Source organism: Accipiter gentilis, chromosome 23, assembly GCF_929443795.1.
Source record: "Accipiter gentilis chromosome 23, bAccGen1.1, whole genome shotgun sequence".
NCBI lineage: Eukaryota > Metazoa > Chordata > Aves > Accipitriformes > Accipitridae > Astur > Astur gentilis.
The window spans coordinates 683,075-704,293 of record NC_064902.1 but is presented as its reverse complement, the minus strand read 5'-3'; the positions used below and the strand labels follow the sequence as shown (position 1 = coordinate 704,293).

Sequence of the window (21,219 nt, the reverse complement as noted above, 5' to 3'; positions counted from 1 at the left end):
TGTGACATTAGTAAATTGGGATCCCTTTATAATAGGGATACCCATCTGGAAGAATAACTAGCTGGAAATGAACTGATGAAGCACAGCTAGTTATCCTGGATAAATCAGGACAGCCTCTCATTATTGACTAGAAACTTTAAAAAAGCCACATTTAAAGGAAGCCACCACAGGCCTGTATGTATTAGTTTAGAGGACGTTCAGGTAGACTGAGAAGAGGATGTAACTAATAATTTTCTTATTACAGCTTTTATAAGTTGGCAGCTGTTCCAAGTAAAGATGGATTAAATACCACTTCTGTTTGGTTGGACTTCAAATTAAAAGCTCTGTGATGACCTTTCATTCCCAATAGGGTGTTTTGGTTGTTGGGGTTTTTTTAGGCTGTTAACTACATTAGGTCCTCCAGAACTTTACCCTGAATAAAAATGATTTCAAATGTAAGAGAAAAAAAGAGGACAGGAAATAAATACGTCAACAGAGGTTTGGCCTACAAATTCAACTCACAGACCTCCGGGATTTCCACCCTACAGATGACGAAGGGGAGCCCCTGCTCCCAGTGTGACAGACCCGAAGTCCTGCTCTGGTCCGGAGCCCGGCTGCGCGGGCACACTCCGGCACGGCCATCGCTGCCGGGGACAGCTTTCGGCACCAGCAGGTAGGACAGTGAGTAGACAAAAAGAAAGAAACACTAAGTCCACACACCATAATATTAAGAGATTTCACATGGAGCTACGATTTTGCAACTTATTAAACCCACACAACCAAAGTTTTCCAAAAACCTTGCAGGCTCAGCCTGTAAGTGGATTTAATATTTCCATAATATTTTCAACTAAGGAGGCTGCCATGGGAAAAGACTAGCCCTGATCTGCAGCTTCTGAAAGCAACTAGGAAATACAGGTGTAAGAAATAAAACACCCTTACCTATTGAACTTTAAAAGGAAAAAAAAAAAAACAGCCCTAGGGTAGTTTCTTAATTGTGTTTAAATTCACATAGCCTTTTCTAGAGCTGGAGAAACTCAAGTGTAAGAGTCTGGGAGTTTCTTCCCTGAAAACCGAGTCAGGGCTGGCTGAAGAAATTTTTCTCATCACACCCCTTTCTCCCAAGACATTTCCATGGGAAAAAAACAGTAATTCCCACTCTAATAATACACATGTAAAATGTACACTATTAAAAGAGCGTTTCAGGTGCTAGCTCCCAGCATGCGTTACAGGTTGCCAGCTACCAAGACACAACACACATCCACTCGGGAAGGCAGCACATCACAGCACGTGCCAGGTCAGCCCTTTCTGCTGTTTCCCCAACTATGACAGTAAATCCAGAGAATTTCTCCTTACCCCTTTCTGCTCTTTCAATTAACCTGATTATAGAAATAATCTGCAGCATTTCTCTGCTGTGATGCAAAGAAATAGAGCGGTGAGCAGCCTCCCTGGGAATTAATTACTATCAGCACACTATGCTGAGCCTTTTATTTTGACAAAAGCTTGGTTTTCATCAGGCTCTAGACGAGAAAGTTTTCAAAGACCACTCCTTTTATATTAGCCCTCTTGAAACAAATATAATTTGATTTACTGCAAATATCATTCTTTTTCTAAAAGATGTATTTTTAGTCTACAAGACTAAAAATGTACAAGTTGGAGATCCAAGAGGTTCCAAATAGCTGTAGTTAAATTCCAGATATCTCAGAAAAGGGTGCTTAGAAGTATTCAGCAAAGGACTTCTTACAGAAGGAGGCTGGATTAGTCTTGCCAGCAGACTCAAGTCAATTGCCAAAGAACTCAATGATTTGAATATCATAAATAAAAGTAATAATAATAAACCATCAAAATCTAGATACGGATTATCATCCCATACAAAAACACCAGAGCATTTTTAAGATTGAAGAAAAACTTCTTATGAGTCACAAAGTAATTTACTTAAAGTCTTTTAAAGCTTTGGTTTTGGAGGTTTTCAAAATTACAGATTCTAAGAACAATTTATTGGCTGCAATGAAACAAAAGTTACAGCACAGCCTTCCTTGGAGCTGCAATGTCATTTTAAAGATGAAATTTTTCAACTTTCTAGCATCTTAGAGCATGACAGCACATGATCAGCACCATCTTATACAGAGTATTCAAGAGAAAGTTGATGTATCAGTTGCAGTGTAAAGAAACAGTTAAAATTTTTGTAAAAGCAATGCCTAGGTAGAACTGTACCTAACAAGTTCACAATGCACCTAAACCACTTTAGGTACCTGTTAAAGAAAGCACTTGAGAATTTCACAAACTAAAGATGACTTTTACTTTTTTAAAAACCATTCAGGCATGCTTTGCCTACCAGAAGTACCTTATATATTCCGCGCCACGACAATTAAGAGTGCCACATACTGCAATTAATTTTAAAACCCCACATACTTTAAAGGGTCTTTTAACAAAGAATAATACTCATGGTGATGATCTTATTTGATAGTTGCTAAATTTAGAAGGACATTGACAATTTTAGATTCTTGTATTTATCTCACCTGTACAAACATTTTATCCTTATTATGATTACTATTGCACATCTGCGTGTGTTTTTTTTTTTAATGTAACTCTCACATCCATCTTATGGAGATGCAATAAGCAGAGACCAAGCAAACAGTAAACATTTGCCATGAATACGAAAGTAAACAGCAACTCTAAAGGTGAGACCAAAGTAATGTAAATCAAATCACAACACAGTCATTACTTAATGAATTCCCCACTCCATTTGTAGTATTGTTACCAGATATATCATTTCAGCTATTTAACAAGGCTTAATACTACAAAATGAACCAAGATAGCAGGTATAAAGTTTCTTAAAGAAAGGCAGAATTACTGGATTTTTGTCTGAAAAGCAAGGGAAGCATTTGAACATGTATTTTCACCTCCATACCCAGGGTTAAGGAGAAGTCACTCAGCTGAACCACTGACTCTCTAGCTATGTTGTAAAAATACCTGTATTTACAAATATGCTGACTTTGCATCACGTTTTCCTTTGTGGAGATTACAGCTCTGGCACAGGCTTACATACTGCCACTGCTATATACTGTGTATAGTTATATAGTTGCTTACGTTATCTCTCTTCAATTAAAAAAAATTGTTTGTTCGCTTTAACCTTGCAAGAGAAATAACACTCTCAAGACCTGCTATCGTCACACCACTGTCAGTGCAAGAAATTATTTTAAAACCAGGTAAATTTGCATGGCAATTTTGGGCAGACTGAAGAATAAAAGCTGCTGCTTTTGGAATGTTGTTACATTTCAAAATATATAGCATGCTTAAAACACAGACTGAATATAATTCTTATTGAAACAAACACATAAACCCTGGCTGAGGGATTTTAAAACTTTCATACATGAGCACCTTAGAAGTAGTATGCAGCTTTTTTTTTTTTTACACTGAGCTCATTAAAACAGGTGAACAGGCTTTCATGACCAATTACTCATCTGACTGTCTTAGACCTCTAAGAGTAATTAACATTTCAGCATGTTTAAGATCTTCTAGTTAAACCAGTCCTTCTATTTTTCCATTCATGCAATTAAACAACCTGCTTTGTCAGATTATAGTTCATTCTGACCCTTAAATATGTATCCTACAAGAAAAATATATGCAAAACTGTACTAAGCTGATGGAAAAACTGAATACACATTCAGAATTGATGCCAACAATGATAAACAAGTGTTTTTTACTTAATTCATCCAGGATGGGAAATTACTTTAAAATAGACTTGAAGCACTCCACTGCCGCCTCCATATAGGCTGCACAGTCAGCCGCCCATTATTATACAACATGTTCTTTGTAGCACTATACAAGCCCTATAAATAATGCAGCGCGCTTTCTGCTTTGCCCAGCTGTCAGTGGGACGCAGAAGAGCCCTGTCCCACTACAGCCCTGCTCCAGCAGCCGCCAGAGCCAGCGGGACCCCCGGGTCCCCAACGCACCCCGTCCGGCTGCCGCCCGTCATCCCCATCGGACCCCCCCGGAGGAGCAGAGCAGCATCTTCGTGGGACGCACACGCCGCCGGCGCAGGCTGCTGCAGCTCTCGTTACACCACTCGTCCCCAATTACTGGGAGTTTGGCATCATTCACAGGCTTAATGACCTTATGACGAGCAAGACAAGACTGAGAAAACTCACCCCTTCTAGTTATTTCTACTGGTTGTCAAAAAAAAAATTCAAAGGTTGTTTCTCAGCCTTTGTTTCTTTGGGAAATAAGACTGCACTGATGCTGCGTGCGCACACCTCTCCTCTGTTGTCCACAACACATTTAGCGAGTAAATCAGGGTAGCAACTCATGGAAACAAAGCAACTTTCACTTTTCAGGAAAATTTATATAAAAGGGAAACAGAAGTTTTCTAGTTGTCCCCACTGAAGGAAAAACTACAGAAAAAGCACGACCCTAGCAGCTGTAAGATCCACAGAAAAGCACATTCGGAAATAACCAAACTGTGAGAAGCAGCTTCATGGGGAATTCACATCTTATTAGGTACCAAGGACTCCAACTGCAAGATGATTTCATTAGTTACCCTGCTGACAGAAATCCATTTGAAATATATGCTATATATATCTTTCAAGGTACAAAGGTCACAGTTCCTAAGAAATTACAGTTCTCTCTTTCTACACACAAAAATTAGCTTGTGGAAACGTTTTAATAGCTTTTTTCCTTTCTCTTAACAGAATTCATAAATTACAATTTCACCTCTAAAAATCAGAGGTGATGCAGCTAGGATCACAGATAAAGCATGGGTATAATACATCATATATAAGTTTTATCAAAGCCTTTTTTTAAAAAAAACATTTACAGCATGTGTACTGCTAAATCATTAACTGCAGCGTCAGAATTAGGGCAGCTAAGCATCAAGGCAGTCAGAAAGACTACAAGTATCAGTCACCACTAAGAATCAGAAACTAACAATTATTGCACAAGAGGTTATGAAATACCTTTTCATCTCATCTCGCTAGATGTTACTTCATTTTCCATTATTTCTCTGCAAATTCTGATTTCCATCTTAGGTTCATCAGGATTTTCAAAAAGACCACAAGCTACCACCACGGCTGTCACTAACTGCCTCATCGCCGTGCAAAGCACCTGCCCAAGAAAACACCATGCACAACTGGAAGACTGTTAGGTGAAACATTATCTTATGAGATTAATCAAAGAAGATAATCTCATATGATTGTGAAGATGACCCTCTAAAGAAAAGAAAGGGATGTGAAAAAAGAACAAGTGTATTTGTATACACCCTGTGGCAGTGCAGAGGGTGTTGAAGAGCAAGACCCTGCCCTTGTAACTTTTGGGGCGGCGATGGAGGACTGGGAAGAGGAGGAATGAGAAGGAAGAAGACATTAAACCGATTTTTAAAAGCCTACTGGAAAGTTTTTATGAAGTAGCATCTATTTTTAATAAAGTTTCCCTAAAAATGCACAAAGGAACATGGGAAGGGATTGATGAACCACCCTGTAATCCTCCCCGATCAGTAACAAAGCGAGATCAGCATCAGTCACACCCCTCACACTGAGAATCTGGAATTCAGCAGTGACACCAATTTCATTTTTAGGTCCTGGGTTAGTAAAGCTGTTATTTTCCGTTATGCCCTGTTCAGGCAAAGCTAGCTCTCCGAGTCACAGATCCTCCAGTTTCAATCATTCTCCATCACCACCTTCATGCTGAGAGATTCCCTCCTAACATGGACTGCACTCCCTAGCAGCACTTGTTATAAACTGAGTTGTTGTTCAACAACGTCACAAAAAAGGAAGAAAACCACAGATAGCTATTAGTTTGGCAAAAGCCAATAAACATCCACAGACCTATTTATTTGCACTGGTCACTTTTGAATACACAGACTCCATCATCTCAAGTGTCCCATTTCACACACAAGAGTTTGCAGTCCAAACCCAAAGCCACTTACAAGTTTTCTTTGAAGCCCACATGTGAGTGAGCAATAGCCTGTTCTCTCCCTCCCTCAAACCACCTGAGAAAGAACTCTAAAAAAAAAGCATACACATACTTTAATAAATGAAGCTTTGTATTTAATTTTTCAATGTTACTTGGAGGTGGATTTGCTGTTTCTAATAGTTTTGTAGCTTCTGTGGTTAAAAACTTGTAATGCTGGCTTCATCTAAGTAAACAGACAGACATCTCAGATCACACACGTTTTACGTATTAACTCTTTCACATGGTATGCAGCGTCAGAACTATGTCTGGAAGCAGTGAGCACAACTGCTTTTCTCCTCTCATAGAAGCAGCCTTCCATATGCTTTTCTCCTCTCATAGAAGCAGCCTTCCATATTAGCAGCCCAGGTGTTGATGTCACATATTTTGTGGCAGGGGCATGGGCTTTGGCAGATTGCTGGAGAGCAAACAAGCAGTTGAGCCACAGAAAAACCAAACTCACAATATACCTATCATATATTCCAGAAAGTTAAAAAAGAGGTTTCGCTTCACTTCCCTCTCCCAACCACAGATATTTGCTACAAGTTTCCTTCCTCTTTCAATACTTTGAAGAGAAGGCTTAATCCTCTTCCATATACAAGGATTCATTGAGTTGTCTATAGCCTAGAGGAAACTGCAGGGTGCCTTCGTAGGAGTATCTTGTATCATGCGGCAATCTATCTATCCAGTTGGCTTAATTTAATGTGAGACCGTAAAAATAAGGCACAGAATTGACCTGGGTCCAAATGCGCTCTTCTGAAAGCACTTGTGGCTCTGACAGCCAGTCCTCCAGCTGCCAGCATACCAAAGGCACCGTGCCTTTTCTTAGGGTGAGGTGCCTGCAAAAGCTAAGGTCTCTTGCATACACCCCAAATGGCCGCAGTCTTAACTTAGTTCAGTGCCCCACTTCTACGTAAACACAGCTGGGACCCAGAAATGAACTGTTCATCCATTCCTCAAATAGTTGAGGCCAAGAGACTTCTGCAGAGCTCCCTTGCACACAGTGAAAAAGCCAGGTGATGGCACCTACTGTCCTCTTACATGACACCTAGACGAGGTGTTGCCCATCTCCCCTCCCATGATGGCAATACTTAGACCAAAGGACTCCCACGAACAGGGGAGGTTCATTCCAAATTCCCATCCCCACCCACAATAGTCACTGGAGCCTTTCCCAAAGCCTCCAAACCACTACGCTTGCAGACAAGGGCAGGGTGAGGAGCACATCTCCGACAGGAGATTCTTCCATTCGCAGGGAAGAAGCAATTCCCAAGAGGAAATGTCAGACCCTGCTGGAGAGGACAGGAGAGTGTTTCCCCACAGGCCCCCTCCCTCCTAGGCAGTTCACCTGCCTGAAGATGCAGCGGCCGGCTGTCGGGGGTGGGGGGGGCCTTCCCACCAGCACACCACTCCTTGGGGTCCCTGCCCCCCACCAAGGCAGCCCCCCCCCCAGCGCCAAACAGGTTAAAGGGTGCACTGTCCATCTTTGCAGGAACCAGCCCAAAAGTTCACCACCCACTGCCCCACACGGGTCTGAGAGCAGCCTCAGCAGACAGTCCGTCAGGTCTGACACGGAGACTCCAAAGTCTTCTATTTAAAGACAAGCGATCACTGCTACTCGACACCAATGGGGCTCAGCAGCTCTTGGCAGGCTAGAGGAATTTACAGCTCCAACTTGCTTCAGAGAACTTTAGTCCAGTTCAAGAGTCTGCCACACATCCAAGGACCAGCATATTATCAGCAGGAGCTTTTCTCTCACTTTTTTTTGGAGCAAAGTTACAGAAGAAACCATTGGTTTCCTAGAACAGTGCTACAAGAGCCTTAAATTAACAAGGCCCTTACGATACAAATAAATCCCAAATATCAAATGGTGTTCTCCCCCACCTGCCTGTGCTGGAACTTCCTGGAGATGACAGGCTTCACTTCGGCTGAACTGCCACAATGACTTAAATTCATTAAGGTCAATGAAATATGTTACACAAGTTATTACAACTTGTCCAAGAAAAATGTTAGAAGCCTGGAGGGCAGCACTGATGCTGCATCCCCAGAAGCACCTGCAAAAAGACACCACACAAGGGAAAGCATAACCTCAAGAGGCAGGGTCACAGGTGGGCTATAAGCAACCATTTTAGGTCATTCTTACCAATTCATTTTACCCTATATCCCGTGGCTTAATACAAGTGGTTGTGTATTTTCTCTTCTAATAGTAATTTCATATATGCACAAACATTAAGTACATGCAAAACCACCCGTGTTAGTCACGATCACGCTGCTTGCCAAAGGACAAGATATTCTCATCCTCCATTAGTAATCAAAGGCAATATAAGTCTTTGTAATTGAGAGACAAGCAAGTCCATTTTATTAGTGCAACACTTGCTTTATTATCTACAATTCTCAAAACAAACACTGATATGAAAGAGAAACAAAACAAGTTCAAATGCATATAACCATGGCAATTTTCCTTAATCAGTAAAGCCTAGAACAAAACCAAACCTATTTGGAATCAGTTTTACAACATCTAGATATTATCAAATGTTTCAGCAGAGCGCTGCACAGGCCTGCAGCAATGAGATACAGCCACTGGAAATTTTGTAGTTTCCCCCACCCTTTTACACTGTTCTGTTTTAACAGACAGAATTGATTCTGCTCAGTCAACCACCACAGCTGTATTAGCTCCAGCAAGTACAATGGGTCACCCAAAATGTTGCTCTAACTGAAAAAATCCAGACAGCATCAGGAAAAGCAATGTTAAAAAGCTGCTTATTATACAAAAATCTGGAATAAACACCATAATTTTAATCCTTCAAGCACACGCCAGTAAGAGAAAGGAACATCCATTTCAGAAGCAGATGTAGGCAATGCCTGGTTTATACTGCTTTTGTATAATAAATACTCAGTTCTCAATATATAAAGTGACCAACTGTCATTTGTTCTTTTTAATAAAACCTTACTTTATAGAATATAAACAAATTTTTATTATTTAGCTAACAAAAAACCTTCCTTCATCTGTGCAGTCTTACTGGGTTTTAGGCAGGTTTATGCACTTGAAAACACACTGACAATGGCATTTGGACAAGCCCTGTTAATACAGGAATACACAGAACACAACATTACTGTGCTTGATACAGAACCACAGTTTATTAAGGCCCATACTTTACTAAAACGTTAACGGAAAAGGTAAGATAGTTCCCCAAAAGCATAAACATGGCTAGAAAAAGTCAGCCATCATCCATACAGATCTGCATTCAAAGTCTTTAGGTTAAGATGAAATAAAAAGCATTTTAAGCAGTTTTCAGGAGAGCTGGACTACAGCAGAACTTTCAGAATTTGAGAAAGGCAAATTGGTAGCTTTAGTAACCAACTACAGTACAGCCTTCCCCCTCCCCCCCCAAGAAAACATTGCAAAAAAAAAAGGACTAGTATGTAACAAACATGCCCATTTCCTTTCAGGTTTTCCTTTTCTTAGAAAAAGCTAGGAATCAAAGCCATTTAAAGTTTATTTACCTCACCAAAAATTACATTAAAATTCAAATTAACTTTGGTAAAGTGCTGCCAAGATTCATAATAGGATCAAATATTACTTAAAGCTGGTTTAATTTTCCTTTAAGTCCAGAATGAAGATCAGATTGAATTCACAAAAAAATGGCCAAATAAGAAAACCCCCACAAATCTTATTTGAGCCTGCACTCTATCCGTTTTCCTCAGAGTTCATGAATAACTGTTTTGTATCCCTCTGTAGCAAACAACTGAAGAACAGATGGTATTAGGTCTTAAGTTACTCCTTCCTTTATAGTTTAAACAAGATGTATATTGCCATAATATGGCATTTCATTTTACCCATTATTCCCACTGCGTATTTAACCACCATATTATAAAGCCATTATACTATATTAACACAATATAGCAAAATTATTTTCTAGTAAATCACTTATGAAAATCTGATTGTGTACACTATGACACCTGATATGAATTAAAATGCATGCACACTTATACGGCAGATTCTTGAGAAGGAGGGAAGAAATCCCATCAGCTCCAGAAATTCATTTATTTGTAGTAACACTGTAGCTACAGTGGGGTTAGACAGGCTATGGCATATTTAGTAGGGGTAATTTTTTTACAAAAGCATTGTAGAGATAATGATGAACTGAAAACCCAGGTATGCGAGACCATTCAAGCCTGAGATGGAGCGTCTTCAAAAAATAAAAATTAAAGATGAGTACAATTACATGAGTTTACTTATTTTTTCTTTCAGAGACTGAGTAGAAGGGACTTCACCACACACCACTGACTGTACATATTTGGAGTAACACAAGTCACTGCTAACAAACAAAATGGACACTCTAGAAAGTTTTTGGTACGCGTTTATTGCCAGCTGATTTAGAACTCAAAGTTCATCAATGCCTACAGGCAACGGGCTGGCAGCTAAGATGCTTCCTAAGGCTTAGAGGAGTTCAGTGCCATGTGACAACCTGTGTCCACAACACAGGTGATCGCAGGAGACACAGGAGAACAGGCAGGACTTGTGATCCCCTCCTTGCATCAAATTCTCAGTGTGTTTTACACAGCATGAACATCTGCAAGGAGAAAGTCAGAAGAACAGCTCAGAAGCTAGGCAGCACCTAAGCTAATTTGGAATGGACAACATTCCCAACAAGCAAGCCGTTTTGGATAAACATCATGCCAAAAAGGAGGTATGGACTTGATTTCTTTGGAGAACAATGAGATTTTATTCAGGGATACGTGAAGCTGCCTATGGTTTGAAGATTAGTCCATTGCAGAGCAAGGGATCAATCTAACACATAAAATGGGCTCTATTTTGTGGTTTATGTGGAACCTGGATTTAGAAAGAGCCACGAGTACTCTTAGGGAAGAGGAGAGGTATGGAGAATGAGGGTGCGCACTCACACTCTTTCACCAATTGAACAAAGCCTTTTTCTTATTTGCTCCACAGAAATGAAATGGAGGCAAAGAGGAGCTAAGACTCTTTTCTCTCTAAATATAAAGAAAAATCATCACACCAGATCCAGCAGAGATCTGAAAGTATCTGCCATCTAGCCATCTTAACAACTGGTCTAGACTCCGTCACAGAAGAGGCTGTGGCCACTTGTTGCTGCGGAGAATATCATTGCAAAACTCACTCCTGGCAGAAAGACTTCTCATCTCGGAGCAGGCAGTAGGAAAGTAGTGAGATGGTTCCTCCATTTCAGAGCTACATAGGAGTAGCAAGATACTGGATAAAGGTTGTTTCTAGCTGACTTCTCAACTGCACTGAAAAAACCAACTTCCCCTTCCTTGCCAAGGAAGGGGAAAACCAAAACCAAACCAAACTTGCCCTTGCCCTGTTTCAGGCACATCAAAATCAACATTGGGATAACACTCATGTTTTCTAGTAGGCCAATCTCTCTTCAGGGAAATAATGCATTTCCAGATGTAACTTCAATTTCACATGTACAAACTTAAACAGAAAACCAGTCCTGCTTCTGCATGACCATTGCAGATATTCTCCAAAGATTATTTGCATAAACCCCTCCTATTTCAGAGCAATGAAGATGTCTCTTCCAACAGCAGTGCCAAGTGTCACACATCTCACATGACATGCCTTTGGCTGCCCTTTTCTTATGCCTACAGGCTGCTGGGGTATCATGCATCAGCACTTACCTTAAATTTATTTTTCCTGGCCAGTCAGACCTACCACAGGCCTCCTGAACACACAGGTAACAACTACCCTGCTGCCGGCAACCAACAGCTATGTCACAGCAAGCCTAAAAACCAAACTTCCCCTGATCAGACAGCTGTAGCAAGCCATTCTCAGCGCTCAAACCCAAACCTACCACTCCAGCAGGGCTCCTGAAGTATGGGAGATTTATCACCACCTCCCTCCTCACCAGCCCCTTCACACCTGATCCTTACAGTAGGGCCTCTGCCCTCCACCTACCCAGCCCACAATCACTCTTCCCAACCTCTGCAACATCTCTAATCTCTCAGAGCATGCAAAACCCCTGATAACTTCAGCAACCAACAGCTGAATTGCTGTTGCCGCCCTTCTTTTAAGATCAGTGCCACTGAACTTTCTTCAAACCTCTGTTACACCCCAACCACAAAACAAGGCAGCAGACCATAAACATAAGCATGTTATACACACAAGTCGGACTGCATATCAAGTGCAAACATTACTAAGGGGACAGCTTGCAACATCAACTTTTCCCCTGTCAGCTGTGGACAAGAGATGACCAAAGGGACCAGAAATATCCTTCACACCAAGTTCTGATTTTATTTTAAGGCATTTCCTCTTACAGCAACCGGACCCCACACATTTAGCATGAAAAATTTAACCAGAATTAAAAGAGCATGCAGTCAGTCTTTGGGTAAAATGTACTCAAAAGCAAGAGCAAGGAGTCTTGTTTGATTCAAAAGCAGAATCTGAAGTCTGACCCAGCTCTATTTCATTTACTGAATTTGAGAAGCAGTCTATTAATAGTTTGCTACCATATCCCTATCATGCTTCTCCATGTCAGGGCAACAGCTATACCAACAAACACCAGTGATACAGGCACATGTTTTCACATTGACACTGTAAAGCAGAGCTAACCCAATTGTTTAAATTTAAACAGAATTCACTGTCTCAAGAATTAACTTGCAACAGACAAAATTAGTCTCAGTTAATTTAATATGAGCACACAGCAATAGCGGATTCAAGCTTTAAAATGCAGTCTCCCTCCTTTCTCCTCCCAAACAGATTTTCTAAATTATTCTGTTCATTTACACAACAAAGTGTACCCAGCCAATAAATTAAAAGCATAGATAGTAACCAGCTACTATTTCGACATCAGATGAATGCTGTCAGCCAACAAGGACACCACCAAAAGCCAAACTACAACACCAGTGAAGGATGTTACCTTTTTCCAGAAAGAAATCCCCTGGATTCTTGATACAGGGGCAGAGGACATCCTTCTCCTTCCACATAATTTAACTCCACATAATTTAATTTTGCCAGAAGTGGCTTGCCAGATAGAGCAAAGTGAATTTGCTTTAACATTGTCCATTTTACAGGCTCCCACTTTTAACCATGCAAACATACCTGCTTACACAGAAAGATCCAAGCCATGCACCTTTGGTATCACTTTAAACAACTATCACAGATCTAAGTGGACATAAGATGGAAAACACCGCTTAAAAATTTTAAGGAAATAGTTACATAAGCATCATAGCCTTCTCTCATACATAAGGTAACACACTTACAAATAAACTGCAAGCTTTTCCTCCCTTCCTCCACCCAAACTAGCAATTTTACTTCAAGGAAAGATTATCAGCCTTAGAAACAAAAATGATCACATAGGTCTAGCACTAATGATTTTAAATGCCCTTTTTAATCACCTTGCATTAAAACAAAGTCTAATCTCATCTTGTACTTCTAGAATGTGCATGTCATATTAAAATCAGTCAGCTATCGGCCAATCTGAATGAGCTTCTCATTTCAGGAATAAAAACAGAGATCAAGAAAATACATTACCTGTTCCCATATTAATATTGCATATGAATCAAGTGAAAGAAGCATTCAGAAATGCATCCACATTTAGAACTTAATTTTCAGTTAAGATCTGTGCCCTCCAAAAATCTGAAACTCCTGAATACCTGAGTGACTTGAGACATAAAATGTACTTTTGCGTTGTTTTTTTTCCTTTGGTTCAGGCCATTTGAAAAGACTGGCAACGACATAAAGAGGAAAGTGCTATAATACTATGAAGTAAAACACTTATCTTGTAAAGATAATCAAGTTCTTCCTACAGAACTATACTACTAGAAGCTTGGCAGAAAAGCTGCGGGTGCAGGGGGTGAGAAATTGCCACCTTAGAGCACCATGTCTATCCGTGGTTGGTTTACCATTACAGACCCCTTGGTTTGGTGGCCATTTGGAAAATGCCATCAGAGCTATTCTAATACCCTTGATTTCTAATTTCAGCTATATGGGCGGGGGAAGGAGAGTTGACCTCTGCCCATCCTTCACTCTCACATAGCTCCCCAAATACCTCTAACATCCGATACCTGAACTGAGCTCTGTCCCAGCGAGCACCAAGGACTCCCACACATTCTCACACAGAGCACCTGGAGGCCAAGTGTCCTGAAGAAACCAGCATCCATCTACGCACCAGTACGTGGAGTGGAGAACAAGTCTTGGGCAACCAGTGGAAAAAGCCTGGCTCCCCTGTGGTGTTCAACAACAGGCATTTCTCACCTTCCCACCATGGGTACAGCAACAGTAGGATGAGACAGTCCATCCCTTCCACATTTTCAACAAAAAACTAAAATTAAATACAAACAGCAGCTCGGTATTCACAGTCCAAGCAAGAACCATAAAGTACAGTGAGGTCCTTGCATTTGAGATAGTACCAGGTTTGACTCTTCTGCAGTTTCCCTATGTGTTCCCAAAGGGAAATAGGATGGGGATTTTGAAACCATTCATCTAACTAAAAGGAGTATTAGGCTTGCCAGCAGTAGACTGGCAAAAGCCTATATTCCTTATTCATGACCTAACATTTTACTCAGGAGCACAACACAAATACTGTTACACTGAAGCCTTACCACACAGCAATTGTATGCCACCAATTAAAATTAATTATAGCTGTTGAAAACCTTAGAATGCAAACCTTTCCAAACTGCAAGGGCACACTAATCCTGCTCCAATACACCAGTTTCAGGAAGGAACAATAAACTTATTTTCTAGGTAGAATTCGACTACAACATGTGGGCTTTCACATCTTCAGGCAGGTCTAAACCCCAGATCTAGTTTGGTTAGCATTTGGATCCTACCCTAATCCAAGCCACAACTTCGGTTCTGAACCCTAAAGCCATCTTTTCAATGAAATAAAACCACTGAACAAGAATGGCTCGCAAGGTCTTTGTACAGACGGACAAAAAGAGATAAACACACAGGCAACAGTACAACTGGGCTGAAAAAAATGCTGAGCAAGGACAGAGGATTAATGCCTGCATAGAACCTCAATACTGTTAGTTTTTAACTCTCCAGCTCTGGAAGTAACAAGCACAAGTGCATCTCCAGAGGGCAAAGTACAATTTGTTGTCATTTCTGCATAAAAAGGCTCTGGGATGGGTTTTGATGGTGGAGACTGCAGAGGAAGTCACATTGTCTTCAACAGGATGGTGCCGATCACTTCCACTTGGTCTTCTGCTGTGTATACCTGAACTTAACATTAAGAGACAAACGGGGGCACACCTAACTGGCACAGCTCACAAAAATTTTGAAAGTGCCATGAATGAAGCAATTACTTGGCAGCACCCTCTGTTTTCCCAATAAAACTCCCTAGTCCAGTTAAGAGAGTACTCTACAAACCAAAAACCCCAAGACAACACACAGCTATTCACACCTTCTCCTGATTGCTTCCTTCACACAAACTCATCCTAGAAGCAAAGGCTTTAATCCCATGGTGAGTAAAGCTTTTTGTCATTCAGGCTTTCCCAATCCAGACTAAAGTACTGGCTTTCAAAATTCACATACCATCTCACATTACCTGGCCTCCGGCATCACCTCCAAATCTGCACAGCAAGCAGACAGCAGTGTTTAAGGAGAACCAGCAGCCCTCACCTACTTCTATGGATTCACACCAATTTCTCTAAAGCAGTCAAATAGAGAGTTTTCTTTCTACGATTAGAGCCCTAAAATAAATTCTGTATTAAATTGAAAATATCTAGTAGTAAGATCTGATTTAAGCTGAAGCACGTATAATGGAAACTAGTGGGAATTTGGGAATTATTACAGATGATTTCTTCACATGCAGTCAGTTCAGGAATTCCTAAACCAGTTTAACTTGAAACGAGAAAACCAATGATCAGGTAAGCTTCATACTGCAATTCTCCCTTCACAATCTTAGGTGTGACCCAAACACTGACTGGCATTTCCATGCACCGGGTTCTCCAATACATTTGGCAGTCTTTTGTCATTAAAGCTATTCTGTTACAGAAAATATGTTGAAAATGCATCTATTTCAATTCCCCTGCTAGAGCATACCGAGAAAATTTGGCAACAAGATGAATTCCTGATCTGTGCGATTGCTCTGCAGTGACAGAGCTGGGCTGCGCTGCTCAGGCCAACAGCTGAACAACATCAGCCTCTTCCTACGGACAAATCTTCCCTCCGACGGCATCCCAGTTATCATCCAAAATATATCTCAGGCTGCCGAACTAAAAGCCTTACACGCTCACGCTTCAGCTTCAAGCAGAAGCCAGACAAAGAGCAGGCCTGCCAGCAAGGCTCTCCTCCCAGCGGCGCCCACCCGGCTCAACTCCCCTTTAAATCCCCTTGGTGATCCCACAGGCTCTCCCCTTTCCCCATGAGCCCTCCAGAACCCCTCCAGGCTGGGGGAGAAGGGTTAAACCCCTCAGCACCAGCCCATCGCATCTTCCACTCTGCAGCTGTACCTTACCCAGCTGCTGCGGCTCTACATTCTGCATCCCTGCCTAATAAAAGCCAGGGGAACGCACAACTACGAAGACTGAGAAGTGCGCCTCGTACTCTGTAAGGAAGTAGTGCTGCAGTGAATTGTGATTATATTGTGTAATGAAATCATTAGGAATAGATGTGGTTGTACATCCATCCCCACCTATCCCAGGAAGCCAGGAGCGACTTACAAACAGATTGGGCCAACATTAAAAATAAACAATTGGAAGTTTAGGCTTGTTATATCACATTATTTACATGCTATTCTCAAATACTCTGGAAGGCCATAAAGCTCAGTCAGCCAGTGGGCATTTAAGGACCCCAAATTGTAACTAAGAGTTAAATCTTTTGGTACCCACCAAAATTACGAAGTAACTCAGACTAAGTAATAGCTCAAAAAAAATTCTGTCTCAGGTCTTTCTTAGATGGGTCTCATTCAAACAGATGCCAATAGAAATGAGGTAAGTAACAGCTACTAAAAGCTTCACAAAGAAAAAAAATTAAGCATATGCTACTGTGATTTTTACAGAATCTAAAAATCACTAAGAAAAGGGCAACTGCGATGTGCCCAACCAGCAAAAGATAGTATCTAAACCTTCACTCTCTTCAGACATTACTGGATGACTTCACTCTCAAGATCTAGAATTCAAGTCGAATCCCTTATTTAAAATCTTCTTTGTAAAAGGTATTTGGACAGACAGGTCTTTGACCTAACTGAAGCACTAGCTCGTGATGCCTAAAAAGAGGCAAGCACTGAGGCACTTCTGGAGGTTTGATCCAAAAGAAGGTGGCACCAGTCACAATTTCAGAGCAGGGGAAAGGGCAAGCAAGGGGGCAGCCGGTCTTCAATCTTTATAAAAGCATAACGCATTTATATTCACAGCAAAAGGAAAGTTCACCCCTGCAAATGCACCCCCACGTTCATTTATGTTCAGCGTCTCTTTAATAGAGACCTGCTGCTCCACTCCTGCTAAATCAAGCCGCTGCCTTCTGAAGCATCAGCCCGCAGCGGCTGGGGGTCGGGGGGGGGGGGAAGAGAGGAGCTCCCTTTAGCTCTTTTCGGCATGCTTTGCGCATTCAGAGCGAGTAACTCATGACCTTTTTGTGCGATACGACAGGTCCCACACTAACATCGTTAGCGTCGGCGGTCAGGTCCCAGGGCCGAGAGGGTTAAGCCTGGGAGGAGTGTACATAAGGTGGTGGACTGGGAGCCAATGAGAATATTGCGCTATAGTTAGACACTGGATACTAAGCGATGGTGACTATAAAGGCTGCTCAAAGCCGAGCTTCTGTAGATGACACCGGCACGTTGCCCTTAGCTCCTAGGCTTACAAAGCAGAAAAAACACAGGAGGATCAGCTCGGCTTACCTGAAGTTCACACCACGCAACTTCCACCCACGTCTCCGTGTCCAGACCCTTATAGACCGTTTTGAAGGATCCCCTCCCGAGTTCAATATCAAACTTTAGGAACCTGCCATCCAGCGAGGTGGCAACCGCCTTCATATCGGCCTCCTCCTCAGGCTCCTCTTTCTTAGCCTTGCTCTGGTCCTTGGAAGCGTCCGACGCCTCTTTCCTCTCCACATCTCTGCCCGCTTCCTTCTGCTCTTCAGCCCCCACGACGCTGCCGGGGGCTGGCGCTGCCTTCGGCTCCCCAGAAGGCTCGGCCCCCAGGCACACCTTCTCCGCGGCCCCGTGCCCTGCCTTCGCCCTCTCCGCAATTATCCTCCGGGTTTTGGGGAGCAGGATAATTTTCCTCTGGTGCTCGGACTCGGGCAGGTCGAAAGCAGGCTCCTCCTGGTCCGAGTCCACCACGCTCCGCCGCAGGAACCGCTGATGGACCAGCTTGGGATCCCTGGAGCAGGGGGCGCGGAGCGGCGGGGCCGGGGCTCCCGGCACTGCCGCAGCGGCCGCCCCGCTCCTCCCGCCACCGACGGGCCCATCAATATTCATGCTCGTCTCCGCAACCGGGGGAGCGCCGGGCTCGGCAGTCGCTGGAACCCCGCCACGGCCGCCGCCGCCTCCTCCTCCTTCTCCTCCTCCTCTGCCTCCCCGCCGAGGTGCCGATCTGGCATCGCCCCCAGTTTCCATTAGGTCTGAGGTTTCAGCGCCTGCCGCCGCCCCCGGGCCGGGGAAGTCACCGTGGTCCATGCCCGCGCCGAGCCGCCCCACCGCCACCTGCGAGGGGCAAGGCAGAGCGCAGCGCCCTGACGCACCGCCGGCCGCCGCTCGGGCTCGGGCTCAGCCCCGGCCGCCTCCCCCCCCCCCGCCCGCGGCCACCCCCGGCCCCAGGGCTCGCCCCAGCGGGCGGCAGAGCCACACCGGGGCTTCGAGGCGGGAGGGCTGCGGCGAGCCGGGCTCCCCGCAGCCACCGCGACCGCCCTGTCCGCCCCCCCCCCCCCCCCCCCGCTTCCATCCCTCCGCCCGCTCCCCCCCCCCCCCCCCCCCCCGCTTCCATCCCTCCGCCCGCTCTCCCGTCCGTCCCCCCCCGTCCCCGGTCAGCCGCGCAGCGCAGCGGCCGCGGGGCCGGGAGCGCCGGGCGGCCCCGCAGGATGCCCCGGGCTCAGGTGCGCGGCCGGGCCGCCTCACCTGCGGCGGGGGCGGGCAGGGCCGCGCACAAAGGCGCGGCGGAGCCGCCGACTTACGTGCGGAGCGGGGGGCTGCCGTCCTCAGCGCCATGGACGGGGATGAGAAGGGCGGCGGGGAGAAGGGGCGGGTACCGCCGTGCGTGCGCCTGGCTGGGTGTGCGCGCCGCGGAGAGGGTGCCGGGGGAGCCGGCTGCCGGCGGCGGAGCTCCGCGGCCCGCCCCTGCGCGCTGCAGCACGCCCCTGCCCGCAGTGCCGGCCTCGCCGGCCTCCGCGCCGCTCCGCGCCCGGCGGCTCAGGGCGCGGGCTGCGCCCCTGCCCGCGGCCAGCCCTGCGGCAGCCTCCGCCGACCCCGCCCTCCCCGGCTCCTCCACCCCCGCCCCGCCGCCGCCGCGCTTTTGTCAATGGGAAGCGCTCCCCGCCGCGCGCCCCATTTAAGGCACCGGCGCTCGGCGGCCGCCAATGAGGCGGCGGAGGGCGGCCCCCCCACCCCCCCGGCCCGCCCCCGCCCCCTCCGCCGCCGGCGGAGACAATGGGAGGGTCCGCGCGCCCCGCCCGGCCCCGCGGCGCGGGAGGGGCCCCGGGGGCAGCGCCCGCCCCCCCGCGGGCAGGTGCCCCCGCACGGAGGAGGAGGAGGAGGAGGAGAAGGGGGGGGGGGGGCGGCGGATGCGAGTCCCGGCCCCGGCCCCGGCCCCGGCCCCGGCCCCGGCCCCGGCCCGCGGCAGGATCCGCTCCCCGGCCCCGCGGGGGTGCCTGCGGCAGGCGGCCGCTGGTGCCAGGCCAGGGCGCGAGTGAGGGGCAGGTTGCCGGGAGGAAGCGGAGAGAGCTCCTGCTCGTCGTTCTGCAGAGCCCCTCAAACGGGAGAGCGTAGACAGGCAGTAACGCCGGCATGCTGCACCCTGCCTCTCGGTGCCGTGGGCTTCGACACGCACCTGGGGTTTTCTTTGTTCGGGTTTGGTTTGGTTTTTTTCCTCCCTTTCTAGCAGTTCGTGTTAGCGTTCTGTCAATACCGACCTCGCGGTTTCTTGTGACTGAGGCTTGGCGTTGGACTAGGCTGGGGCAAACTCGGGTGGGCAGGCCACGCCGCGCTTCCCCCCCGTGAGGTCGGGAGCCGCTCGCCCCACCGAAGCCTGCGCCCGTCAGCAGCTGTGACAGTCCTGCTCCATCAGGTCATGGAAGGACTCCGGTCTCCACTACCGTCAGGCTTGCTTTCATACATACGTACCATATTTATGAGCAATTAAAATTTCACTGAATAAAAAAAAAGAAGAGAAGGTTTACCAAGTAATTATTCCCCAAGATTTCTGAAGGAAAGGAAGTTGACTGCCAGGCAGCCATAATTGGTTTTTCTTTCAATTAATGCGTTTTCAGTTAAGGACGATTGAAAAAAACCCTTTTAAAATAAGAAAACAGGTGGTTATTTTAAGTAGAGTCGCTGGTGTTTTAATTTTAAAAAACATGGTTGATGACTAATAATTCAGCGTTAGGGATACGTTTGACGTTTCAGTGGTCTGTTTTGCGAAGTGTGCAAATATATACGATATTGCGAGGGCTTGCAATTGTGGCATAAAACACAGGTCTGCATGATGTATAGAAATACAGAATTACCTGCTGTTAGTTCCGTGTGCCGGGCTCTTCTTACTCCACAGGCAGAGGTGTAATAAACAGAAAGCAGTATGAAGTTACCGAGAGAAAAGCAGGGAAGGTTAAGAGCTCTGACACCTTCTCCTAGTTATTACATAAACTTGACCTAGAACTCCCTTCCCAGCTAGAGAAATTCCCACCACCATGTAGAAAAAAGGACAAGATTCAGGCTAATGAGATGACTAAAAGTAGCAGGGCAACATTTCACTCACCAGGTGGGCAGAAGAAAATGGGGAATATTCTAGAGCCAACCAAATACCAAACCCCGAAACCCGCAATCAAGAAAAATACGGGGGGGGGGGGGGGGGGGGGGGGCGGGGAAGAGACTCGATTCTCCCATTTGCCTTTCACTGCCAGCCCTTCTTGGAGGAAGGCAAATACCCACGCGTTCACAGGTGAGGACAGCATCACAAACCAGCCTCGGGAGGACATGCAGGCAGGGCTGAGCTGCACCGGTGACTCCTGAGTAGCTCTCAGTGCTGGGCGAGCGCAGCAAGAGCTGTCCCCACAACAGCTTCCTCATGCCTGAGTTTCCTCTGGTGTTTGTTGTGCTGTCCTATGCTGAGGTGGTGCCTAGGACTCTTCCCATGTCCATTTGGCTACTGAAAAAAACCAGA

General features: G+C 45.3%; 1 protein-coding gene across 16 annotated transcripts in view; it reads right to left on the bottom strand.

Annotated features, from left to right (window-relative positions):
* The window catches only part of WNK2 (WNK lysine deficient protein kinase 2), a 117,335-nt gene extending 98,152 nt beyond the window's left edge, over nucleotides 1-19,183 (bottom strand). For 15 of the 16 annotated variants that reach the window (XM_049826274.1, XM_049826276.1, XM_049826262.1 and 12 more), the window contains exons 1-2: nucleotides 18,963-19,183; nucleotides 17,745-18,551 (exon numbers count right to left, since the gene is read on the bottom strand). In XM_049826274.1, coding sequence (XP_049682231.1) covers nucleotides 17,745-18,551; nucleotides 18,963-19,052 — 897 coding nt within the window. In that variant the 5' untranslated portion in view covers nucleotides 19,053-19,183. The remainder of the gene's footprint in view (nucleotides 1-17,744; nucleotides 18,552-18,962) is intronic. The other variant, XM_049826271.1, reaches the window with a different exon arrangement.
* Between the last annotated feature and the right edge of the window lie 2,036 nt (nucleotides 19,184-21,219).